General features: G+C 36.4%; 1 protein-coding gene and 1 long non-coding RNA gene across 2 annotated transcripts in view; one reads left to right on the forward strand and one right to left on the reverse strand.

Annotated features, from left to right (window-relative positions):
* ANKEF1 (ankyrin repeat and EF-hand domain containing 1) lies at window positions 1-18,282 on the forward strand. Its single transcript, XM_045528088.1, is given in 10 exon segments — window positions 1-383; window positions 5,726-5,925; window positions 6,640-6,789; window positions 7,830-7,953; window positions 11,815-12,637; window positions 14,039-14,265; window positions 15,518-15,681; window positions 16,922-17,056; window positions 17,962-18,085; window positions 18,088-18,282. Coding segments are annotated over 10 exon segments (2,325 nt in total). The 5' UTR covers window positions 1-37; the 3' UTR covers window positions 18,120-18,282.
* LOC123622047 overlaps window positions 11,712-27,923 on the reverse strand; it is a 17,226-nt gene continuing 1,014 nt past the window's right edge. Inside the window, exons 2-3 of the long non-coding RNA XR_006729402.1 lie at window positions 26,743-26,876; window positions 11,712-11,822 (exon numbers count right to left, since the gene is read on the reverse strand). This is a non-coding gene — a long non-coding RNA (uncharacterized LOC123622047). The remainder of the gene's footprint in view (window positions 11,823-26,742; window positions 26,877-27,923) is intronic.

Genomic DNA, 27,923 nt, shown 5'->3' on the forward strand with positions numbered 1-27,923 from the left:
TTTGGTCCAGAAAAGGCTTTTAAGAAGCTGTTCAAGCATGGCTTTGGCAGATAAGAGACTTGAGAACTTGCAGATCTACAAAGTTCTTCAGAGTGTTCGGAACAAAGACAAGAAGCAGATAGAGTTGCTGACCAAGCTTGGATACCCTCAACTAATCAATTTCACAGACCCCATTGATGGAATCAGTGCTCTGCACTTGGCCTCGGTTTCCAATGACATCGATATGGTCAGCTTTCTCCTTGAGCTGGGTGCTCACCCTGATGTGCAAGACCGGATGGGCTGTACTCCCACAATGAGGGCTGCAGAACTGGGCCATGAACTGTCAATGGAAATATTAGCCAAGGCAAAGGCGGATATGAGTATAGTTGATAATGAAGGAAAAGGTAAAAATTCTAACATTCTATCCAAGAGATTGCAATTCACTTTGTAGCCAGAAATCAATAAAATGGACTTTTTTTTTTGTTTTCCAGCTTTAAAAGTGAATTATTCACAGTTTTAAGTGAAAGGCCAAATTCTTACTCTTATACCTAAGGATACTCTCTCCTCATAATTTGAAAATGAGATAGGTATAACTTAGGGAAACCAGTTTTCAGAGCTTGCTCATAGAATTCGATCATTCTGTGTTTGGTCGTTTCTTTGAAATATGGAGAAATTTCAACACTATACATACTGTTATTACCATAATCATCCATTATAAAATATAAACTTTTGTTTAGAACAAGAGAAGAGGTAGAGCATTTATTATTCTTTTTCACATTTTAGAACTTTGGGCAGTACTATACTTAGGATTCCAAAAGGATTTTGTTCCCTCTCAACAGCAGTCTGATGTAGAAAGAAGTTATACTTGGAAGCTTGAAAGGACTAAGGTGGATTCTGCCATAAACTTCAACTTTCTAGGGTCATTTTTAAATGTTTTTGGAAATACAACTTCAAACTCTAGATATGGCCTTTCAACAATTATTCAGGTGAAATAGCTGTATTTCCACACCCTCTGCACCTCCCTAATGCCAAGACCAAGGTCTGAGAGCTTCTTGCCCAAATAACTTGAGATTCAGGCAAGAGTTAACAGACTAATAAAAATCACTCAGGTAATTACCACCAAGCTTAATATAAATTGGTAGGTTTAATCAGTTGTCCTAAAGAGTTGCTACAAGTACAAAACCACTAACATCAGCCCTACATTTGAGAAATAAATCACATTTTGTAATGCTAATGTTTTCTGACAGGAATAAAATCTACTTGTATAACTCCCTGCAGACTTGGTATTTGATAGGCGACTTGCTTAAAACAAGAGTAGAGGACCAAGAAAAGGGAGAATTATTTATTTAATGGCACCACGTAACAAAATAAACTTCAGATGCATTTAAGGGTCAAGTGGATTTTAAAATGTTAAATCTCGAAAAAACAATAGCCTCTCAAAGCTCTATGGAATACCATTTCCCAAAGTGTGTTCCATGGACCACTGAATCACTGGATGTTGAGAAATATTATGTGGAAAATTGGTTCCACTGTTGAATTCATGAAAGAAACATTGGATAAAACAAATTTAGACATGTTTCTTTCATATTGTGGGACCAAAGATGGCAACATTTTCCATGTTCATTTGATCATGAAATAGATTTTACTTTATGGCATACTATATTCTTGGAGTTTTGTGGAACAAAGTTTGGGAAACATTGAAATGAAGAAAAGTCTAACTTCTTGAGTTTGAAACAGAGGTATCAATCACAAAATAGATTGAGAAATTCTATAGCTTAGAAGTCTAAAATTATAAATTTTTTAAAAAATAAAATTGGAAATAAGGTCAAATAAATATTTGTAGCAAATGCAACAACTGTATGGTTATATGCTCATTCAAATTGATAGTAAACCTATCAAGGTTCTGGAAGATGAATGTTTTAGAAAACAATTAGACAAATCACATGAGAAGAACTTAAAACACAAAACAAAACTTGAAACAAATATAAAATCTTGTTTCACAAATAACCTTGTTAGTGCTGCTGCCTATGGCCTTGACTCTGCAGCCCATGGTGTGCCCACTGCAGAGGGCATTGTCTCTTCCCCACATCCTTGAGCCTGGCTTACCTCGCACAGTCCTCAGTTTGGCTGCCACTGGGCAAACTGCTTCACTTACTCCACAGTAGTCTCTCTGCCACTAACATCCTATTTTCTGGTGGCTGATATTGACAAGCAAACATTTAAATGGTTCAGTGGATCTTTAGAAGGATGTGAGACATGTTAGGCCTAATCTATACTTTCTCTTTGAACAACATTCCAAAATATGGAGAAAGTAAAGCTCTAAGCCAATATGCTCTTTCCTGTATGTTGTCCTAAGGAATTTACAGTGTCTGAAATTATTCTCCTTGAGAGTTAAGCCAGACTAGTTCCTTATAGCACCCATTTCCCATTGTCATTGTTGTTTTGGTCCATTATTACATGTTATGTCTTGCTCTGTCCTTAGTTTTCTATTTTTTTCTTTTTATTTCAAAATTTTAAGGGGGTACAAATGTTTTTGTTATATGGATCGCTTTTGTAATGCTCGAGTCACAACTATAAGTGTGCCCATCACCCAAATAGTGTTCACTGTACCCATTAGGTAGGTTTTTGCCTCTCCTCCCCTCCTTCCTACCCTTGATTGATTTCTGCTGAGTTTTACTTCCCTCTGTGCACATGTGTGCTCATCGGTTAGTTCCAATTTAATAGTGAGTACATGTGGTGTTTTTGTTTCTATTCTTGAAATATTTCACTTAGGAGAATGGTCTCCAGTTCCATCCAGATTGTTGCAAAAGGTATTAATTCATCTTTTTTATGGCTGAGCAGTACTCCATGGTATACTTACACCACATTTTATTAATCTACTCATGAATTGATGGGCACTTGGGTTGATTCCACATCTTTACAATCGTGAATTATGCTGCTATAAACATTTGAGTGCAGGTGTCTTCTTGATGAAAAGTCTTTTTTTCCTTTGGATAGATACCCAATAGTGGTATTTCTGGATCAAAGGGTGGGTCTACTTTTAGTTCTTTGAGGAATCTCCATACTGTTTTGCATATGGGTTGTACTATTAATAATTAGCAGTTCCATCAACAGTGTATAAGCATTTCTTTCTCTCTGCATCCATGCCAGCATCTATTGTTTTTGGACTTTTTAACTAAAGCCATTCTATAATAACTGGGGTAAAGTGATATCTCATTGTGGTTTTAATTTGCATTGCCCTGATGATTAGTGACATTGAGCATTTTTTTGCATGTTTACTGGCCATTTGTCTTTCTTCTTTTGAGGCTTCTATTAATGTCTTTTGCCCACTTTTTAATAGGATTATTTGCTTCTTTCTTGCTGATTTGCTTGAGTTCTTTGTAAATTCTTGGCATTAGCCCTTTATCAGATGTATAGCTTGTGAATATTTTCTCCCATTCTGTATATTGTCTGTTTGCTTTGTTATTATTTTCTTAGCTCTATAGAAGCTTTTTAGTTTAATCAAATCCCATTTAATAATTTTTTTTGTTGCCATGAGTGCCAATGAGGTCTTACTCATAAGTTCTTTGCCTAGACTGATATCTAGAATGGAAAACCTATTTGAGAAAAATTATTGAGGAAAACTTCCCTGGTATTGCCAGAAATTCAGACATACAGATAAAAGATGGACATCAAACATTGGGAAGATTCATAGCAAATAGATCATCTCCAAGACACATAGTAATCAACCTGTCCAAAGTCAAAATGAAGGAGAAAATTCTGCAAGCAGCAAGATATAAGCATCAAATAACCTACAAAGGAAAATCCATGAGGCTAACTGCAGACTTCTCAGTGGAAACCTTACAAGCCAAAAAGGATGGGGGGGGGCATCTTCAATCGTCTTAATCCAGTCTAGAATTTTGTATTCTGCAAAACTAGGTTTCATAATCGATGGAGAAATTAAGTCTGTCCAAACAAGCAAACACTGAGAGAATTTGCCATGACCAAACCTGCCTTGCATGAAATACTCAGAACAATATTATACACAAATCAAAACAACAGATACACACCAGTGTAAAATCACCTTAAACTCCCCTCCCCCCACAAAACTCACAACTCTTATAAAACAACAGAACAAGAGGTAAAACAAAGCAATAAGGGACTACCCAACAGGGTGAACAGACCAACGTCCCGCATATCAATGCTATCAGTTAACGTTAACAGACTGAATGCTCTTCTCAAAAGACATAGGTTGACTGAATGGATGAAAAAACACAGCCCAATTATCTGCTTTCTCCAGGAAATACATCTAAACCACAGGAAGCACATGGAACCAACATGAAAGGATGGAAAAAAATATTCCATGCAAAATAGAAATCAAAAGAAAGCAGGAGTAGCCATTCTCATATCAGATAAAATTGACTTTAAGACAACAAAGAAAAAGACAGTCATTATATAATGGTAAAGGGAGCAATTCAACAAGAAGACATAATCCTAAATCTGTATTTTGCAGCACAGGAGCTCCAAGATTCATAAAGCAAACTTTACTAAAGTTAAGCAAAGAAATAAATAGCACCATCATAACTGCCAGAGACCTCAACACCCCACAGTCAGAGCTTGCCAAATCATCAAAGCAGAAAATAAATAAACAATGGACTTAAACCAAACTCTAAATCAATGTACCTAACAGATATTTACAGAACGTTCTACCCCAAAACTACAGAATACACATTCTTCTCAGCATCACATGACACATTCTCCAAGATTGATCATATCTTAGGCCACAAAACAGGTCTCAACAAATTCAAAAAAATCCAAATCATACTATGTACCTTCTCAGACTACAGTGGAATAAAACTAGAAATCAATCCCAAGAGAAACATTACAACCTACACAAAGTCATGGAAATTAAACAACCTGCTACTGAATGATTATTGGGTCAAGAATGAAATTAAGATGGAAATCAGAAAATTCTTTGAACTTAATGACAAAAAGGACACAAGCTATGAAAATCTATGGGACACAGCAAAAGCATTCTTTGGGGGAAAATTCACAGCCTTAAATGCCGACATCAAAAAGACAGATCACAAATTAACAACTTAATGTCACACTTTAAGGAACTACAAAAGGAAGAATAAACCAATACCCCTGATGTGTAGCACATTTTGATATGAATTATGTTGAGGGTCTGTATGGCATAGGTCCTGGAAGTGGGGATTTAGTATTTTCTCTCTTCAGTGGAACAAAATGATTTGCCAAAATGGCAGAGCCCCCTGCTGTCTAGTTTCTCATCTCATTGCTACTATACTGACAGCCTGCATCTTACAGACATGGCTGGTCTGCACATTTTGTCATTCAGTACCATCTCTTTTGCCATTCTTCAGTTTTAGAAGGGACTGAGCGACCTACCAATAGCACTTTGGCACACCCAGCCCTGTACATTCCAAGAAGGGACACTTGGGGTATGGACTGCAAGATGCCAAATACTGAGCATCGACAGACTCACACATCAGCACTCTAGTTCTTCCCTAAACCAGGTCCTATCACATTTGGTTGTGACTTTTCTAACTCTATAAAAAACTGAGTTTTTTTTTTTCCGTCTTGGTTTTTTAATTGGTTTCAGGGAGAAAACCAAGATAGATAGGCCTTTGTGCTACCACCTTTGGCTAAATGTGGATGTTTAAATAATCATTTTTTCCTTCCTATCACATTCAAATGTATATGGACTGTTAATTAAATACTCTTTGGGGATTCCATTTTTCTGCAGGTGTTTTGTTTTACTGCATTTTACCTACTAAGCGACATTATCGCTGTGCTCTGATTGCCCTCAAATATGGTGCAGATGTCAACAATTCTTCCTATGAAGGAAAACCAGTATTCCTTAGAGCTTGTGAAGAAGCACATGATATTAAGGACCTGTGCCTGACATTATTGGAAAAAGGAGCCAATCCCAATGCTATCAACTCAGTATGACTATTCCTGTGATTATAAATATTTCTTTTTTTCACTTATAGAGTAATTATATGATTTTTGCATTTAAATATGGTAACATTATCCAGTTAGTTTATAGAATGTTCATTTTGACTCAGAATGCTTGAAAATGGTATACTTTCATTATCTTTATATTGTCATGATTCTATAGTCTATTTCCTAATTATGTTTGCAAAATTGGCATTTATTATATATAATGTCAAAGTATTATTATAGGAAATAGTAAAACAGGTATCAGTGATGCCTAATAAAAACTTTTCTTCTTGAAAAGAAAATATATAGTTCTGCTGTTTCTCTGATCCATTTTGTTCTCTCTCCTAATTTTACTGAGTTTTCTTTTCTTATAATTGTCCTTTCTAGACACTGTAAATAGATTTTCTTCTCACTAGTAAACACCTATGACTTAATCTTATATTGTTTTTATATTCTTTCCCTTTTTCTCCATTTTTGCTCTGCTTTCTTTGCAAGAAATGCATTTTTTAACATGCTATTCTCACAGTGGCACGCAGTGTGACCTTGACTCTGTACTTGTTTAACTGTTGTTCCTCTTTGTTACATAAAACTAAGAAAAATGTAGAGAACTAAACTTGTAAGGGTAAAGCTAAGGTCAAATGGATTCATTCTATATTTATACTGAATATGTTACTGAATATGCAGGTATAAATAGCATTTGATCTGTTTCATGTCCAGGCCACAGGCCGCACGGCTTTAATGGAAGCGTCGAGAGAAGGGGTGTTGGAACTCGTTCGAGGCATCTTGGAAAGAGGAGGTGACGTGAATACATTTGACAATGACAGACATCATGCTGCTCATTTTGCTGCTAAAGGAGGCTTTTTTGATGTAATAATCTGCTCTGTGCTTTAAAATTTGTTGCTAAAACCTTTCTCTCCTTTTCCCCAAATTTTTATATATCAAGTAGGTTACACTAAGGCAGAATTTTTTCTGAGTTACCTGTGTTGTTTTCATCTTGGTTTTGCCCAAATAATTCTAAAATTATATCTTAAAAAACATATTCCAGCTCTTTATTTAGTTTTATGTGTTTGCTAATTTATTTAATATTACTAATAATACTTTTCTGTCTACTGAACTATGACAATCGAAAATTTCTACCAACTGAGACTACCCTATTTTCTGCCTTCATCATGTATTATTAGAATCTTCTAAATATGATATGATCTAGTTGTGGGGAGAGCAATGCCCTCATACTCTTATCTCTGTGATGTTTGTGTATATCTAATGATATGCCTGAATTTTAAATATTAATATTCTGATTATCTGGACATATCAGCAAAGAATATCTCATAGAGTGACACTGCAGAAACAAAATAGGAGTTAATACTATCCTATTTTTCAAAATTCTGAACTTCCTCTAAAATTTCTTTACTCAATTTTCTTTGAGTTTTAACATGATTATTTTTATTTTTGTCACTGACTCTCTTCCCTGCAATAAAAGTATACATAACAATAGAAACCACATTCGGTAAAGAATTTGCTCTTCTGATGTTATTTAACATTCTCTGATGCTTTCTTAAATTGCCTACACTGACCAAAATGGTAGTGCCTCAGCTGAGTATAGAGTTTCCTATACTCTAGATCAATATGGTTTAATAGAACTTTTGGTGATAATGGAAATATTCTACATTTGTGCTATACAATACAACACGATACGGTAGCCACATGTGGCTTTTGAGTACTTTAAATGTGGCTAATGAAACAAAGGAACTAAACTTTTAATTTTTTTCAATTCATTTCAATTTGAACTTTAAATAGCCACATGTGGCTAATGGAAAATATACTGGATAACACAGATCTAGGTGCCAGTCTTCATTTAGTAAAGGCATATTCCTATTCCTGTACAATATCCACCATTTATTTTGCAGATATTGAAGCTTCTTTTTGCCTACAATGGAGACCTGGGTCTGATTGCAATGAACGGAAACACACCACTTCACTACGCTGCCATGGGTGGTTTTACAGATTGCTGTAAATACATAGCTCAGCGAGGTAAAATTGTCTAGCAGCTTTGTACTTAAAGTATTCATGATTTGCCTGTGTCACAGATAAGCAGAGAATTCGAGCCTGTCACATGTCAGTTGCTTATTTTTTCTAATAGCCAAACCTCACTGATATGTAGAAAGAAAATTGAAATTTTTTTCTGGCACTACCATCTATTAAATCATGAATCTGGGCTTAAAAGTGATGAAAATCTATTTCTCCAAATTTTTTAGGTTATTGTTAAAAATCTAAAGGGGACTGTTCATGAGTCAACTAATTATTAAAATTCTTATAGTTGATTAAATTCCTTATTTTAAAAAATGTCAACATCAACCCTAAAAAAGGGCAAACACTAAAACCATTTGCTTTACTTTGCATTTTTAATTATTTATTTTTTAAAAATACTCATGTATAAAAGTAATTTTTCTGGATAATTTGCAATTATTGGGGGAATATATTGGGGAGAAACATGAAATACAATGAAAATTTTCATGGAAAATTTGAAATATAAGCAATATTTATTATTTTGGATTTTATTGTAGCTTTTAATAACTATTAACTTAGAAATATAAACTGTATTATATATAGCTTAATGAGTTTCTTAAAATGAAAATATTAGCTAATCAAGTTTAAAGATATAGATCAATTTGTTATTAATTACATGCTAATTAAATGTACATTAAAAGTTTTTTAACTCTTTTTTAGAGATGAAACTGCATTTTGCTAAACTTTATGTTTTTTCCAGTTTATGAGAAATAGGCAAAAACTTGAAGTCCAACAACTCTATAATAGAGCAGAGAAAGTGTTTTGTTTTTCTATCTTCCACACAGGCACAGAATTTTAGAAGTCACTAAAACCCAAGGATCCCATACTGTAACCATTAATATTATAATAAGGCTAACATGCCCGCATAACAAATAGTGTAATAACTGATCCATTTTTAGTTTTATAAATTTATACTTTTCCCAGCCCCCAAATATAATAAATCCTTTTAACAAATGAGGAAAGAAAAATATATCAAATTCAAATTTAATTTTTGCTTTCTCAAACGGTTATCGGTCTTGTTTTCTAGTCTGTCACTAGCAGCAGTTTATTCTAGTATTTCATTTTTAACATTATGCATTTCTAAAAATTAAAGATCTGCCCAAGTTCAGACAAGCTTCTTCAACTTTAACATGTTGACATATCTTATTGGGACAAATGTTACCATGCATATACTCTATCATTTCTGTGTTACTGGGATAAAATCACAGAAGGCACTTTGAGAAGCAAAGGGCCAGGGCTTGAGTCATACAAAAAGCCCTTGCCAATGATGCAGAAAAAAATCCATTTTCCTGGAAGAATCATAAGACTGTATTTCTAAAGCAAATGTCTGAAAATGTACGGAGTTCTGTAGCATGTTAGGAAGTACAACCATGTCACCAGATCCTACGTGGATGACCCAGTTTCACAGCAGAAGTGTTATCAGTTACATTTAGAATCAGTTACATTCAGTTACATTTAGAATCTTAGATCTAAAGCAATCAGAGCAGCAAGAAACCATTAGCAATGAAATGCTCGTTTCTGAATAAACTCCCTGGGTTGAGTCTCTTCGTATATAAGTGTAAGGCATTTGTGCTGTCTAGATTCTTTTCCCACATTTCCTCCCAGTGCTTCTTTTGGCCCCTGGTCCTACAACTCCCTGTGAGCAGTGTGGGAGCCACATCCAAGGGCGGAGAGGGGAGTCGCCTTTGGCCCTCTGAGTTCTGCAGCACCAGCCAGCTAAACGTTGAGCATCATTACCACGGAGAAACATCAATCACAAAGAGAATGAATGGATCTTTACTTACTAATCGTGAAGGAGGAGACAGAGTCTCGAGTCAAAAAGGAGAGGAAAATTGCCTTTAGATCTTTAAGCTGGGATGTTGGAGTCTTTTATCCACATAAAAGTTTCTAACTAGGAGGAAACTGGAAGCAGCAGAGGGTGAGCAGGAGCAGGTTTAAAATCCTTTGATCCTTAGAGCTGGGTGAACATAGGATTGGCTTGAGAGGTGGTAGATAAAACCCCCCAGACACCGTGAGTAAGCAAAATAGCTAAGTAAAAACAGTGCACTAGGAATTAGTATGGAATTGCACCATGGAATTACTATGCTATGGAATAATATTGCAGACACCACTGGAAGGGCTCCCGTCCCAATAAGTTACTGTTCCCTAAACTGTCCAATATAGAAATTTTAGAATCTTTATCATCCCAATACACGTTTTGAATGATTTAATCACTAGTAAAATTATCAGCTTTAGTTTTAAAATTTAATTGTGACAATACCAAAGAAAGTATTAATCTCAAAAAAAAGAGTGTGACTTCTTCATAGTCTGACTTATTTATACATATCATGGATTCTTAATGTCTCAAGATACCTATTACAGAAAACACAGCCTTTTTGGTAGCACTAAATGGATTTCTTGATGTGTTCAGAAAAGCTTATTTCTTCGGTGAGTATTTACAAATAATGTTGGTCTCATCATTTTGTTAAGTAAGGGACCAAAAAGGAAAATGGATTTTAATGTTTAACTTGTACACAGATACAATACCGAAATTTTCAGATCTGGTTCACAAATTACTTTTTTCTCTGTGAAAGTTTTCCGTGTGACCTTACCACAAAAGCAGCAGATTAGTATAAATTACATTAATTTAATGCACAATACAGATAAAATATAGTTTTAGGTTGCACACAGATTTATAGTCTAAATCATTCGAAAAGAAACAGGTATTCTGAGCTTATAAGGTCCTAGGTAAGAAGTTTGAATACAGGTTCTTTCCAGATTCAAGTGTATTCTTGCTCTCTCCCTATGGCATGAAGTCTCCTTAACAAGTAAACCAATATGGTATGTGTTTCAAACATCTATAATTTATCTGAATAAATCTTATTTATTTATATTTATAAGTAGATTAAAATTTATAAATAAAGTTTATAAATGTCCTAATCCTGTTATAAATTGTAAAGTTATCTCCCACAGAATTCACTGAAGTGAAGCTCACAGGAAAAAAAAAAAAATCCCAGCTTAATTTTGTAAAACCAACCAAATATGCTCATTTCTATAAACATATAAGTTGGGGATGCACTTTTTTTTTTATTTCAGCATATTATGGGGGTACAAATGTTTAGGTTACATATATTGCCCTTGCCCCACCCAAGTCAGACCTTCAAGCATGTCCATCTCCTAGACGGTGCACACCACACCCATTACGTGTGTATATACCCATTCTCTCCTCCCCACTCCCATCTGCCCGACATCCGATGAATGTTACTACTATATGTGCACTTAAGTGTTGATCAGTTAAAACCAATTTGATGGTGAGTACATGTGGTGTTTGTTTTTCCATTCCTGGGATACTTCACTTAGTAGAATGGGTTCCAGCTCTATCCAGAATAATACCAGAGGTGCTAGATCACCATTGTTTTTTATGGCTGAATAAAACTCCATGGTATATAAATATATATATATATATATATATATATATATATATATATATATATATATATATACCACATTTTATTAATCCACTCATGTATGGATGGGCACTTGGGTTGTTTCCACATCTTCACAATTGTGAACTGTGCTGCTATAAACATTCAAGTGCAGATGTTTTTTTTATAGAATGTCTTTTCTTCTTTTGGGTAGATGCCCAGCAATGGGATTGCTGGATCAAATGGTAGTTCTTCTTGTATCTCTTTGAGGCATCTCCATATTGCTTTCCACAGAGGTTGTACTAGTTGCGATGCACTTTTGATTAATCATTTGCAATTAAGAAAACAATTGGATGAATGTCATTTGTACAGCCATACTAATGCCTTGGTATCATTCCTATAATGATGCTTCATGTTTTAGGATGTGACCTGAAATGGAAGAATTTAGAGCATAAAACGTCCAGGGCTGTGGCGAAGGAAGGCGGCTTCAAAGCAGCAAGCAAAGAAATATACCGAGCAGAGAAAATCGCCGCTAAACTGGCCAAGCCAGGAGTTAAAAATCCCAATCCGCTCTGGGCCCTCAGACTACATGACTGGTCTGTGGTACATGAGACTTCCCTCCGCGAAACCTTTGCGCTTGTGGACAGGGGCGATGGGACTCTCACCAAGGAGGACTTTGTGATGGTGCTGGAGGAGAGGCAAGATTTTGCAGGCCCGGAAAAGCTGATGACCATAGCTCAACTTCATGAAAAAACCCGAGGAGCAGGGGTCAACGTGAATGAATTCTTTAAAGGAACCAAATACTTAAGCAAATCTTTTGTATTGGGATCTTATGGGACTGAGAAAAAGAGAAAAGGGATGGGCAAAAAGGGAAGGAAAGGCAAGTTTGTTTTACCACTCCCGATCTGTGTCATTCCTGAGCAGGCGTTTCCACGCCGGGAAGACGGTGGGCCACCCTATTACATGATAGAGATCTACCAGAATGTCACTGACAGCAGTCGGTTTAATCGAGATCATCCACCAGAACATCCCATTCAGGATGACTCTGCCTGGTACACTGATGATCCGGAGAAGGTATTTGGAAATATTAATTTCATCACCAAGGCAGGCGATCTGGCTTCTCTGAAAAAGGCATTTGAATCAGGAATACCTGTCGATATGAAGGATAATTACTACAAAACACCACTAATGATGGCGTGTGCAAGTGGAAACATAGATGTGGTCAAGTTTCTTCTTGAAAAAGGGTACGTGCTTTGGTGGAGTGAGGTCTAAATTTTCATGAGACTTCATATGTCGAGGAAGGGAAAAGAAGCCTTTTAAGAAACATTCAGATCCAGTCAGAGTTTCAGTAGCACCAGGAAAGTGCCTGATCACTGACATCTACAATAAATAGATCCTATATGGGAAACGAGGCTAATGGGAACATAGGACTATGTGTGCACAGAGATGATTTGCAATAACAATTATGCAGACAGTGAAGGCCAATAAGTTTTCCCTCTGAGTGTAGAAAGAGTCTTCTGATTGGGTATCACTGGCCTCCTGTTGGTGACAGGACAATGCAGTTTGATCTCAGAGCTTTACCTAGATGGTGTGGAGTCATTTTTTAATCTACCTCTTTTTTTGTGTGGCAGTCTCAACAATTTCAGACAAGTGGGATGGTGGCCGTAATTACTAAGGACATGTTTTGGTCCCTCTAAAACCCAATGTTCTCCTCCCGAGAGGGCAGCCTTTTCCTTGGTTGACTTATAAGTATCTTTAAAATATCAAAACATGGCATTTTTATGTAACTTTTTAAACTACAACAATCTCTCAGGTTTAATTTCTTCTTCTTCCATACTTGTATAACCTGAGTAAGTTTCTGAACATTTTTGTGCCTCAGTTTTCTCATTTATATAATGGGGCTCTAATGGGACTTAGCTCACAGAATGTTTTGAATATTAAACAAATTCAAATATGTAAAGCACTTAGTGCAGTAATTGCACACTTGTGAAAAGATGTTAATGTTATTATTTCTATAGTGTTTAATGTCAAAGAAAGACTTAAATTTGTATATTATTAAGAGGACTATAAAGCAACTAATGAGAATTTGAACTTTTGGACAGTGAGTTTCTAAAAAGGACTAAAATTTCAAATAATACATTATAATGCTTAGAATTTGTAATGAAGTTTCATTTAAAAATTCATAACATGCAGAGAAAGTAGATACAAAATGGAATAATATAACTTTAATATTTCCTGTCGGCTTTTACCTTCATTGAATCTAGTTTTATAATTTTCTTTGCTTTTAACCTTGCAAAATTATAATCCCTAAGATGCCTTTTAAAACCAAACAAAATGAATATACGAGGTCTGTCTGGAAAGCATCCAGCCATTGTTAATATAATGAGAACATATTACATGGCTGGATACTTTCTGGACAGGCCTTGTATTCATAAAGTTACGGCTGTCAAATAATGCAGAAGAAAAAGGTTTGAAGAAAAATTTAAAGACATTTTAAAGAAAGCAGCATTTAATTTTACTCAGAGCTCCCCTGGGTTACAATTTAACAACTTGATAAAACTGTATGAAATTTTACTTTGCATTTTTAGCTTCCCGTGCTTGAAACAACCAATATTTTTAGTTTGTGCATCTGTTCTATTTTACAGGGCTAACGTTAATGCAACAGATAATTTTCTTTGGACTCCACTTCATTATGCATGCCATGCAGGCCAACAAGATATTGTGGAGCTTCTTGTTAAATCTGGAGCTTCAATTGATGCAGTTTCAATCAACAACTCAACTCCTTTAAGTAGAGCCATTGAAAGCTGTAGGCTGGATACTGTAAAATACCTACTCGATATTGGTGCTAAATTCCAGCTGGAAAATAGAAAAGGTATGTGTTGATATTCCTGATGGTTAGGATTAGAAAGGAAGAATTTATGTTATGGCCTAGACCCCTTCTGATGTTATTCCTATAGGACCACATTTTCCCCTGGGTGACTGGTGCAAACCTAAGCCTGAGTTAAATGTTATGGAAGTTTATCTTATACCCAGTGCTTCTCAAATCATTGGTGTTGAAGGGCCAGTGCTTTATTAATATGCTTGCAATCTGTCACGGACTGAGATTCTTTGGTAAAATACAATAAAAATGATTTACTACAAAAAATGAAACTAAAAAAAAAAAAAAAAAACTCCAAAATACAAGGCCAGACTTTTTTTCAATCATTAGCATCAATTGACAGAAAATTCTTCTATTAAGTTTCTATAAAATTTCTAAGCACTTACTTTCTGTAATTACTTCCTTGTGGATCAGTAATCTTTAGTATGTAGACTTGTGCCAGTTTGCAGATCACACCTTGAGTTATCACACTGTTATAACTGTTAATTCCTAATAATTGGCATACTCCACAGGCTTTATAGATTTTGGATTCCTCTTAAAGCTGGACAAAGTAATTCTTGAATTGAGGCTTCCTTGACTCTAGGAAGTAAACATCTGGCCTACTTTATGTCATAAATACTATGCATGAAGGAAAAAAATCATTTGAATAAATATTTGAGCTCCTTTATCTGGAGATATCCTTTTCCTCTAGTGGAACCCATTGCTTCCTTTGGCTGTGAGTGAGCATTAATACCTCTGGCTGGGTCAGATTGCCTCTGAGTCCCAGGTAGTATTGTACCAGTCCTGCCCTATGCTATTACAGGTAACATAATACCCAGCCACCTTTCTGCCTAGAGCACTTGTGACCACCAGCTTCCCCCCAGCCCTTTTAGAATGTACCCACTTACGTAATGGAAACAGGAGGATAATGTAAAATTATCACACAAAAGGAAATATGCACAATATGAGGAGAGAACCATCCAATTGATATTCAAGATTTAATCTAGTATTTCCTACCAACTTTTAAAGAAATGTCCAAAAATTTCAGAAAAAAATAATTTTTATGCCAGAAAGTGGCATATGGGATTTTAGAGCTGGGACTGCTAGAGAATATCTGATCTAGCTCTGTGAACTTGACACATACCCTTTTCTTTTGTAATCATCCTCACTACCACAGGCTTAGGGCTGATGTGCTGAGATTGTTTTCTACATGGTTTATCATTAATATGTTTATGCTAGCCCTGAATTTATGTTTATATTTCAACAGGGCATAGTGCCATGGATGTTGCAAAGGCATATGCTGATTATAGAGTAATTGGTCTGATTAAAGAAAAGCTAGATAACCTGCCAAAACCAGCAGATAATCAAAAACTGAAAGGCAAGCCACCTCTTAAGCAGAAGACTGAACCCCCTGAAATTAAGAAAGAAGAGGTAAGGAAAGAGGCTGGTTACCCATTAGTAACTGGAACTCCTTAAAAACTTGTTGGGGTCGGGGGAGACAGCAGCACTATTTACATATCATTACACACATGGGCAAAACCATGTGCAATGCATACTTTCAGCACCATTGCATAGTACTTTCAAAGAAATATCTAACAAGAAAATTCATGCTACTGGAGAGTCTAAAAAGTGCTCATTGCAAAAAGAATTCATGTAAAAATGAAATGGGTTTAGCCTAAATACCATTAAAATTGGTGAAAAAAGAACTGGTATTGGACATGTATAGATTTCGTCCTGAATTATACAGATTGGATGAGATGGTCCAAACAGGGAAGAAGAAGCGTAGCCTTCTGAATGAAGTAAAGCATGATTTTCCTTCATTTTGGTCTCATAATCTTTCATAGCCCACCTTACCCTCTTGCCCTGCTCCCATCAAGGAATTTTAATGAATACCACTGAGCTCTGGGATACAGAGCCACTTGTAACTTGGCTATCCTACAAAATGACTGTAGAAGGTTTTAAATGTGCCAAGTTGACTGTTCTTGATAATATGGAGTGGTTTAGGCACTTCTAAACTTCCAGCAGGAGGTTGAGGTTGTTGCCCATGGGAATTACTCAGACATCAAGACTTTGGCATTAGCAGGGAAGCCCTAAGTGCATTTCTAGGCTAGAAGCTTCTTTTGGAGAAGACTCACTGGAGATTCTTGGTAGACACAGGATAAGGGATAGAAGTCAAGAAGGAAAAGCTTTAATGCCATCAAATTGGAAAAGGTTGGGGACATGTAGGTGGTAATGTAGGAAGTGGATAGGATGAAAGGATTGTAGGCAGACAGCAGCATTATATACACAGAGAATGTTGGTCAGGATGGCAAAAGGTGAAGGAGGATCAAGCAGTTAAAGCTCCTACTGTATGAACCATTATCATTTTAATAGGATTCCATCCTTCTGATTAATGAATGGCCACAGGTCAAGGATGGATATCTTGAAGACCTGTGTGATCTGTCACTGATACTACTAATAAAGTAGAGTTAAACCAGGCAAACTAATTATCTCTCTCTACCCAAAGTCATAATAATATTCTATTTTTATCTGAAATTATAGCTTGTATAGAACCATTTTTAGGTTTTTTCCTCTGGCTTCAGAGTAAGATGTAGAACAGAAAATAATAATAGAAAGTGAATATAGGTTTTTACAATTTATAAGGTTTTTTTTTTTTTGGTTTTGTTTCCAGGAACAACTTTCAATTTATACTGTACCAGCCATATCAGAAGGAAAGAAAATGCAGAAGGATAATGTGGTTTATCTCAATTCATTGATTACCAGTGGTTATACCAAGAAAGTGGATACCACATTTATTCCACGGAGGGTAAGTAGTTTGGAAAGATCTTCATAGCATGATAGAAGCTCAGAATGTCATTTTTCAAATGCTTTGTATGCAGATCATCCAAACAAATGTCCAAAATTTACCTTTTATAGTGACTATTTGTGAGTGTCCTGTTTGCCAGGTCTTGCTCCTTTCAACTCAGTTAAGTCCAACTATTAATTGTCAATATCTAGTTTTCTCTATTATTACTTCTATATTGATATTTACATCTTCCTCAAAGGATTGAAGTCTTCTTTAGTCAATGGCATGCCCTACAGCCATTTAGTCACCCACCAAGTCCTATAGACATTTTTTTTTTTTTTTTGGCACTTCTCAGACCCAATCCTTCTTCTTTGTACTCTCTACCTCCATCTCACGTGGGAGTTTCATATTAATCAAGACTGGATTTATTCACTAACCTCCTAAAACATCTACAACTAAAGAGGTGGAGACATCTTTTGGGGAAGAGAGTTTTTTTCCCAATGCCCGTCAAACCACTCTAGATAAGCAGCTCCCCCTGCCTTCTATTATGAAAATAATTTTGACTTTTACATACAACATAAAGGTATATAAATGTGGATGATCTTGTAATTCCTTTGTTTCCCTGTTTTGACATCCTAAAAATGAATAGCAGCTGGCCTGAGGGTAACTGGCCAGAGAAGTAACTGAACATTTCTGAGCTCAGTTGTTCAGATAGTCATCATCAGAAATTGTGATGCTTGAGTAATTATTGATGTCATGTAAGAGGGGGGGAAAGGTTAAAATACATTTAGAAGTAAATTTGATAGTTTTATGTTAAAACTATCAAAAAGTTTTTAAATAGACTATGTATTGAAAATTGCCTGGATACTAGCATATGTACTGGCTGTCAGACTCATACCTGCTCTGGATGTGGCTATTTGTTTAAGATTTGGAGTCCTGAACCCACTACGGCAGACCTTATCAAGAAGAGGGAACTACGGCGGGAGAGGTTTAGTCACCAGGTGGACTTCGAAGATTTTATGATGCCTTTTCAGAAGAACATCACAGAGAAACTCAAGCTTTGGAAGCTGACTTAAAGACCTAAATCATAGCAATTGCTTCTTGGAATAAATGCTTTGAGGCCCAGGGACCAAACTTTGGAGAAAGTGGGTATGTCCATGAAAGCCAGAGCAATCCATACATTAAGAATTTGTTACCAAATATTTTTTTTTGCTTTAACAACTATAAATAATTTTGAGCCATCTAGAAAAGGTGTATTTTATTTTGCAATGAATGATGACATGTCATTAAGGATAAATGCCTCAATCTGCTTTAAGAATGTAGTGGAATATCTGGCATTTGGATTATAAACATTACTTTCAAAAGATTTGTCAGATGTACACCATTATGTTTATTAAAGATATAAATCTAGTGGAAATTGATGAAAACAATTTAATTTTTAATATTAGGAAAAAAGGTAGTATTTAATCCTTTGGAGAAGGAATTTGTTTCTTACATGCCATTATAAATTTTTGTGTATTAGATACATTGGGTGAAAAAACTTTTGACATGCTAGCAGACACTGTCTACACTCCACCCATTTCTCCTCTGCCCTGGGTTAGTAGCACCCTCAGGCCTGATTCCAGATGCCAGAGGGCTGCCTCTGACACTTAAACAGTGGGGTAGAAGTGCCTGAGAATTTTCATCCCCTGGAAGCCACTCTCAACCAGTGACTGAACAGATTCAGTGTGTTAACATCTATCTCCCTCACCCCCCTGGAGGGATTATTCCAAAGTGCACATTCTCGCTGACTCCTAGAGCTCCCCAGTGGAATTAAGATCACGTTGCCCACAGTGGTAATTTGTTTGATAACACACCTTTCATTGCCACTTTCCCTTCCCTGTCTCACCTTTCTCCTTTCCTCTGGTCTCTTGTCGAGATCACCTCCCCTTTACTCATACCTAAATCCTTGCTTCATGATTGCTTCTGTAGAGCTCAAACTAAGACAAAACCTGTGGTATTAAGTTATGATTCTATGTGCCCTGCCGCAAAGTTTTGCAAACACATTCCCTTATCTTCTGTTTGCTACAAAGTAAATGTTTCCTCAGCCTAGAGGATTTGCTCTTGGAGTCTTCTGCAATTGAGAAGCAGTTCAAGTGGTCTTCATACCGTAGCTGATACTTTGGGCAAATTTCCAGGTGCCAGAAAATAAAAACATGAGAATGACTAGATATTATATGTGACTTTTCCTTAAGGCAGGTGTGTGGGGGTCAGGGGAAGAAAGAAGAATTTAAGATACCCACTGTGAAACCTTACAACTGCCCACTGGGGTTTGGGCCTGAGTCCTGACTTGTACTTGGAAAAGAGGCATGTCAGGGTTCTGCCAGAAAAATAGAACCAGTAGAATGGATGGATATATGGATGGATGGATAGATAGATAGACAGATAGCTAGGTATATGAAGAGATTTATTGCAAGGAGTCAGCTTACATGATTTTGGGGGCTACCTGGTCAGGTCCTAAATCTGTAGGGTAGGCCATCAGAAAGTGAAGGGTAGAAACTCTTGGGCAGGAGTTGTCCCTGAAGTCCTCAGGTAGAATTTCTTCCTTTTTAGGGAAAACTCAGTTTTGTCCTTACTCCTAAATACTTCAGTATGTATTTCCTAAAATCAAGAACATTCTTTTACATGACCATATTATAATTGTCATGATTTCAACTGTTGTTAAAGCAACTTATAGGATCATGTCTATCCAAGCCATCAAGGACAATCTCCTTTACACAAAAAAGTCAACTAATTCTAGATATTTATTGCATCAACACAATTCCTTCACAGCAACACCTAAGATTAGTGTTTGACTGAGTTACTGGGTATAGTAACCTAGTCAAGTTGAGACATAAAACTGACCATCTCTGTAGGTATACTACCAAGTAAAAAGCTAACCGAGGCATTATCCACAACAAGAAATGTAATGGTTGTCCAAAAATATCCACCACTAATGGATGAATGGATAAAGAAAATCTGGTACATATATACAATGGAATATTATTCAGTCATAAAAAAGAAATCCTTTCATTTGCAACAACGTGAATGGAACTAGAGGACATTATGTAAGTGACATAAGTCAGGCACAGAGAGACAAATATCAAATGTTCTGACTCATATGAGGGAGCTAGAAAGATTTATCTCATGAGAGAGTAGAATGATGGTTACCAGGAGCTGGGAAGGGTAGTGAGGAAGGGGTTAAAGAGGGGTTGGTTATTGAGTACAAAAATACAATTAGATAGAAAGAATAAGATCTAATGTTTATTAGCACAATAGGGTGATTTTAACCCTATTAACAATAGTTTATTTTATATTTCAAAGTAACTATCAAAAGGAATCAGAATGTTGCTAGCACAAAAAAATGATAAAATGTTTAAAGTGATAGATATCCCAATTACCTTGATTTGACCATTACACATTCTATGCTTGTATCAAAATATCACATGTACCCCATAAATATGTGCAACTATGCAACTATTATGTATCCATAAAAAATAAAAATAATATTTTTTAAATTACTGAGAAGTTTAGTACAATATTGACTAAATGTGACTAGTGCAGTCATTTATGATCTTGGCCACATTTTGAAATGATCTGGAGAACATTAAAAAAATACAGATGTCTGGGCACCATCCACAAAAATTCTGATTTAATTGGGCTTAGGTATGGACTGGTGTTTGTATTTTAAAATATTTCCTGAGAATTCTTATGTACAAAGTTGAGAATCCATGGTCTAATGGATTTGGCACTTTGGAAGTATTTGTGGACCTTGGCAAGAGCCATTTGTGAGGAATGGAGGAGACAGGGGCAAATTAGATAAGTCAAGGAGTCAAATCTATTACGATCTTACATTCTTTTGGTAGAGCAATGTTAAAGCCCTTTCATGTTCCTTATCTACTAAACAGAACTACTGTACTTGGTAATAACCTTGTCATAGGACACTTTTTAATTATTTCCTAGGTCTATGGCTCTCAATCCAGGCTACTATTGGAACCATCTGGGGAGCTTTTTAAAAAGGCTCATAGCCTGTCCCGTCTACCTTAGGTCAGTTAAGTTAGATTCTAAGAATGGGAATAGGTTAAGGGGTTTTTTTTAAACACCCCAGGTTATTAACGGGCAGTCAGGGTAGAGACAACTTTCTGGGTACTGCTCAGAAGCTATGTCAATTTGTTGTTCTCTTAGTGCTGAAATATCTAGGGAAGTGAAGATTATTCAGGACCTATGGACAGGCACTGAGGATCACAAGATGCCAAGTGCTAAATGGAAAATGATAGAAAGGAACTTCTATTGGTCAAAACTCTCAGTGGAAGCACAAAGTCTGTAGACTCCTCAAGAGTTTTCCCTCCCGATGCTTACCCTAAGAAGTGAAATACCACTAAGGGGAAGGGCTTAAATTAGGGGAAAAATATAACATTTGCCCCCTAAGAGAAAGGGTCTTTTTTTTTTTTTTTTTGACCAATGCATTGTACAACTCCAGGAGGCCCCATTAACATAGAATTCTGTATGAATAGTGTCTCCTGGAATTGTGAGATCCAACAGCCCTGCCTATAACTACCTTAATGAAAAATGCACACCTTTGAAGCAGGTTGGATAGATAGTATTGCCCCTTCCTGGATACTGGGCTTCACATTGCTAACAACATTTACCAAGTGATTACAAGTCACATTGCTTGTTATCATCAGTAAATTACCCTCAAGAATTCCTAGAGCCATAACAATTTTATAAGGGACTAAGCTCTGGTAAAGAAAGTCAATAGTTTTAGTTTCTAGCTTTTGAGGTAGGCAGCTGGAAGTACAGCCAAAGGATTTCAGAGTACACAAAAGTGAGACCAAGAGACACTTGCTGATTTCTATTCAATCTCTAATTTTCCTGTGTCTTTCTAAGTGACGTAGAATTGGTAGGCTTTGAACTTGCTATAAAAATATTGCTAAATATGTGCTTGGTTTTTTAATATCATTTTACCTCTTATACTTACTTCGCTATGTGACTTGGCAAGCTGTTCAATCTCTTTCAGATTCTGTTTCCTCATGTGTAAACTAGGGACACGGGATAGTGGTGATTAGTACTCTTCACCAAATATTTACTGTTCCTCAACTCCTGGACACACTGTAGGATTGTACTCCCAGCCCCTCCTCCTTGTCGTTGGGTGATGTCAGGTGACTAGTTCTGACTAATGAGCTGTGAGTAGAAGTGAGGTTTGGCATTTCAGGCTGCAACTTTGGGTGGCAGGTGTAAGACTCTCTGAGCTCTCCCCTCCTCTGCTACTGGCTGCTCTGTCAGCCTGGGAGACATGCTGTAGGGTCCAGATCTGACCGTCAATAGACATGGTGGGTTAGAAGCAACTAAAATTTCAGGCTGTTGACTGGTCTCATTAGTTAACTTACTTCATAGGTTGTGGTAAGACCTTAATGGAATAATACATACTAGGCAATTGCTATATTATCTGTCACACTATAAAGTGCTAAATACATGTTTCCCTATTTGAGGTCATCATTATTGGACCTCCCTGTCCAAATATTAGCATTTATATAGCTTTCAGGATTTAATTTTCAGGCCTAGGATCAAATGGTTCAACTTACCATTAGCAGTATCTACTCTGACATTTAAATATACATAAAAATTATTGATCATCAAGTTTGTAAATAATGGTCTGGTACAATGGTTCATGTCTGTAATCCCAGCACTTTGGGAGGCCAAGGAGGGAGGATTGTTTGAGTCCAGGAGCTCAAAATCAGCCTGGGCAACATAATAAGACCCTGTCTCTACAAAAAATTAAAAAATCAGCCAGGTGTGGTGGCATACAACTAGTAATCCTAGCTACTTGGGAGGCTGAGGCAAAACGATCGCATGAGCCCAGGAGTTGAAGGCTGCGGTGAGTTACAGTCGCATCACTGCGCTCCAGCCTGGGTAAATAGAACAAGACTTTGTCTCTTAAAAAAAAAAATTGTAAATTGTATTTTTGGTTTATGATAATTGATGATATGCAAGAACCTCTAAGAACTTAACATTACTTTGCTCACAAAAGTAAACTCATAATGGCAAAAAAACTCTAATCTCCTTTTCAATAAATGACTATATGTAACTGATTAAGCTCTTGCCAAATGCGATTGAGGGAACTCTTAACTGTTTAATAAATTTTGAAGAAGTGTTTGGTTTTAATTCCTCATAAATGCAAAGCACATGGGTTTTAAGAAGAAAATCAAAAGGGATAATATTATAAAATAATATTGGTTTCTTCATTTCTCTCATTGCCATTTTTACAAACATACTCTACCTATAAATATGCACCTGTATAAATTATGACTAAATCTATTTTTACTGCTTCACAGTAAATCTTTGATGAATATGTGGGATCTTAATCTCCAGTGTATTATGTACTAAAGGATAATAGATTTAGCAGCAAAAATAGACAGCCATATTCCATTAAAAACCAACTCCATAATTCACTACTGGACTTAAGATCTGCTCCCAGTGCAAAGGTATACTTAGCTTCCAAAAGGTCTAAAACAAATTTTCCAGTTTTATAATATCCAGAGTCATATTTTTCTCCATTTTAAAAGGTAGACATCAATATTTATACTGTTTTTCATGTGCTCTCAAAATGACAGCTTAAGTGGCTTGACAATGAGTGATATCTGATTAAATGTAGTATTCTCTTGACAGGAGTTGTTTATTTGATTATTCAAATTATTAATCATCATGTCATTTATTTAAATTTTTTAATAAATAATTTTTTTCTTATAAAAGGACTACATAATTATACAGATAAAAACCTCTGCAAATTAGAAAGAAGAAAAAATTCACCCATCATTTCAACCCTAGAGATAAACCACTGTTAGCCACTCAAGGACTTTATTCTAGTCCTTTTGTTCTGCAAACATTTGTCATAAAGGTACAATGCAAATACAAAATAATATATGCTGTTTTAAAATCTTTGTTTTTGATTATAAATTCAATCTGTATGGCTCCTTATAGGGAAATTTGAAAACATAAAAAAAATTAAGACAAAAACATAACCCAGGAGCAAATCATCAGAGATAATCATTCTTCATATTTTGGTGCTTCCACTAAAAGTCACCCTTATTTATTCACTTAGAGTTTACTCAAAAGATGTATTTTGCAGAATGGTCCTTAGTAGCAAAATTACATTTTCCAGGGTGGCAAATAATTATTCACTTCTGTGTTGAAGCACCTGCATTCATAATGCATTTGCAATATGGGGCAAGTACAATGTGTTACACCCTGGACTTATAAATAAAATCTAACCTATTCTCTCCATGAGCTCCAGTTATGGGGAGGATGTAGACTAGGAAACAATTACAATACTGACCGAATAATGCTAGGATTTGAGATAAGCTCAGGATGCAATAGAACTCAGACAGAACACAAACCTATCTTGATAGGGGAGAAAATTTCAGGGAAAACAAAAGTTTCCAGGGGACAATGCAGTAGGGCTTAGCTCTCAGGGATGAGTGCAGCTTAAAACAGAGAGGAAGAGGGCCACCAGGAAGCATACATAGTCCAGGATCAAAAGTAATTTTAGGCTAAGAGTGGTGGCTCATGCCTGTAATTCTAGCACTTTGGGAGGCTGAGCCAGGAGGATAGCTTGAGGCTAGGAGTTTGAAACAAGCCTGAGCAAGAGCAAGACCCCATCTCTACAAAAAATAGAGAAATTAGCAAGGCATGGTGGCATGTGCCTGTAGTCCCAGTTACTCAGGAGGCTGGAACAGAATTGCTTGAGCCCAGGAGTTTGAGGCTGCAGTGAGCTATGATGATGTCACTGCACTGTAGCCGGGGCAACAGAGCAAGACCCTGTCTCAAAGAGAGAGAGAAAAAAAAGTAATTCCACACATATGAAGGATAGAAAGGTAGTGAGAAGAGATGTGGTGGGAGAAGTAGACCTGCAGGCTTTGTATTCCATAATAAGGAACCTGATATTTATTCAGAAAGCAATGAAGCAATTAAGCAGCAGAGTAACGTAAGCAGGCATGCATTTGAGAAAGAGCACTCTGGCTGCCGGAGGGAATGGAGGAGACATGTGGCAAGGCTGAAGCCAGAGAGAACAGTAAGCTACAGCTGTCATGCAGATTAGAAATGGAGAAGATCTAAATGAAGGCAGCAGTAACATAATAAATATTAAGGATGCCAAGGAGGCTTAGAATATTTCTTTTCCCTCCACATGCCACTTGGGGATCAACCTTAGATGTTGATCATGCTTGCCAAATTATTAATAAGATGACATCTCAAAGCCTGCCTTGATAATCTCCCTTCAGTCTTATGATATGAAGTTAAACAAGGAAAATAATATATTTTGGATTCTACCCTAAAGCAATCATCATAAGAGTCTTTGGTAGGATTCTGACACTATAATCAAAGCCAGGACATAGGGAACTATGCTGTATCACATACTGAGAGCAGATGGCTCAGGGTGATCCCCTCTAAGATTTCTCTCCTTGGGCAACTCGACTATTACAAAAGAACTGGGAAAATATTCCTTTGGGCCATGATGATTTATCATAGCTACAAGTTGAAGACAGAATAAATCTATTCTGGACAATATATTAATGCTTGCTAAATCATACTCATTCATAGTATGTCAACGAGGCAGGTACCCAAATGGGTACCTTTGCTAGGTAAACAAACGTGTTGGATAGGGAATTAGGACTTCACAAATGCCAGGGGACATTGAGGCTCAATGTTAATTTTTTTTTTTTTTCCATTTGGGTTGCTAACATGGTTTATTTGCAGAGTTCCCTTAATCGAGATAACTGACACAGAAAGCTATCCAAATTTTTTAGCACAATAATTAAAACAATTCATAGTTCATAATTTCGCTCCTGAACACCTTTTTTTAATAATTAAAACTTTCTGTAATGGGTTTGAATTGCCTCATGAGGGGATCATGAGTTTGCTGTCATTGGAAGTATTAAAAAGAAAAGGCTGGAATACCACTAAATGAGAGGCATTAGGCAGGAATCATACACAGATTAAAAATACTGGTTCACAGCTTCAAAGGTTTGTTGTTTTCTCCAAGCAGCTATGTGAAAAAATGACTTCTTTTCCCTGCTACCCAGCACCACATAAACAAATCCAACTAAGTTGATATAAGATTTCAGATACAAGGTCAAAAAACCTGAAACCTAGAATTCATTTAACATACATGTTTTGAGTTTGCTTTCGGCTTCACTAGGTCAGATCTTCTTAAAAAGCAATGATTTAAACATTTTATTAATTCTACCTTTATTGAGAACCAACTTTGTATTGCTGGATATGCAAAAAAAATAAATCACATATAATGGGTTATTGAAAATTATATCAATTTACAAACTGAGTACAGCTGTCTACTTCCATTGTAAAGCCTTTGCAATGAAAGAAAAGTTGATGAAAATAATCCATAATAGTATGTAAAAAAAATAAATAAAGGTTTCCAGCAGAGGAACAAAAATTGTGCAGAATCTCTAGAAGATAGAAAGCAATCATGTGCAGAGATGATAACAACTCAAAATACATGTAGGAGAAAATGATTCTTTCAAAAGTCAGATGTGTCCAGAGAATCCCAAGGGAGGGAGATGCCATTGCTATGGAACATAACAGAAGGAGAAGCCACCATCGATGGCTCATGATGGCAAGAGATGCTGTTTTCCCCTGGATGATTTTAGGAAATCTTAGAAAAAGTGAGATCTTACCTGTCTACATACTCGTTTAAAATTGTTAGTATTCTCTCCAGCACGGTTTACTGAACTTGTTCAGGAGTGAAGCCACATGTCCCTAGTTTACCGAACTTGTTCAGGAGTGAAGCCACATGTCCCTTGGGAGTGTGCTGCCCAGGAAAGAAGAAATAGGTGATTCAGACAATTGTGACAGTGACTCCATAGGAAGAAAAGTCTGGGACGCAGGGACTTTGAGGAAGATATCCCTTGGAAACCTCATCTCATTTCTTTTTGATTCTATGTAATTACAGAGAACAATTAACATCCTATGAAACTTAAGAACTAGTGCCTGAGAGGATAGACAAAGTCAGGATGTTTGTAACTATTAATAGAAAGGTTTGAACAAGTCCAGTCCCAGCTATCCAAATTGTCCTCCTTGCCATCTGTAGACGGATTGAGGTTTTCTGGGTCTTGAATGAGATTTTCTTTTTTCTAAGGTACTATAATTTCCATGAAAATCTGAAGGGGACTAGACAAACCTAGCATGGAAAACGGGAACTGTCAGAAGAGTGTTTGGTGAAAATGAGATTGGGAAATTTGACTAATGGTGGATATAGAGAAACTGACTAGACAAGAGAAGCGTGACCATTCAAATGGTATCAAACGGAAAATTTGAAAGTTTATTCTGCAAGAAACGACTTAAAAAGTTTATTCTGAATGAGAATATGATTGCCAAGAATTAGTCTTCAAGTAATCCAGGATTTAAATTTCCTTGATTTAGACTCAGAATTTAAATGGGCAAAATGATGCATGAGACTTTGCCTCACTGTTCTTAGGGTTGGCTTCTTCCCATCATCCAGGTTGCAGTTTTAAGATTACATCCTTACATAAGATTTTCTCTGACTACTTAGCAATATGGGCTTATATGGCACATTGAAATGCACCACACGTGTGTTTCAAAGTCAAGTGATTAGAAAACTAAGGGCCCTGAAGACTGTTCATGGAAATAGGCATCCACAGCAGATGCTGTCAGAGCACCCACGTGCTGCCCAATTACTGTTAGCACCCTTTTCCGAATCTTCTCCTCACTGACATTGTCTCACCAAGCACCCCTGCCCTCCCTGAGGGCTTTCTCTGGCTTCAGTAACATGTTCCAACATGCAGGGCAGCCTAGAGGCATCTGTGAGTTGATGCCTGTAGAAGCAGTCCTCAACAAA

The sequence above is a fragment of the Lemur catta genome, chromosome 17, assembly GCF_020740605.2.
Source record: "Lemur catta isolate mLemCat1 chromosome 17, mLemCat1.pri, whole genome shotgun sequence".
NCBI lineage: Eukaryota > Metazoa > Chordata > Mammalia > Primates > Lemuridae > Lemur > Lemur catta.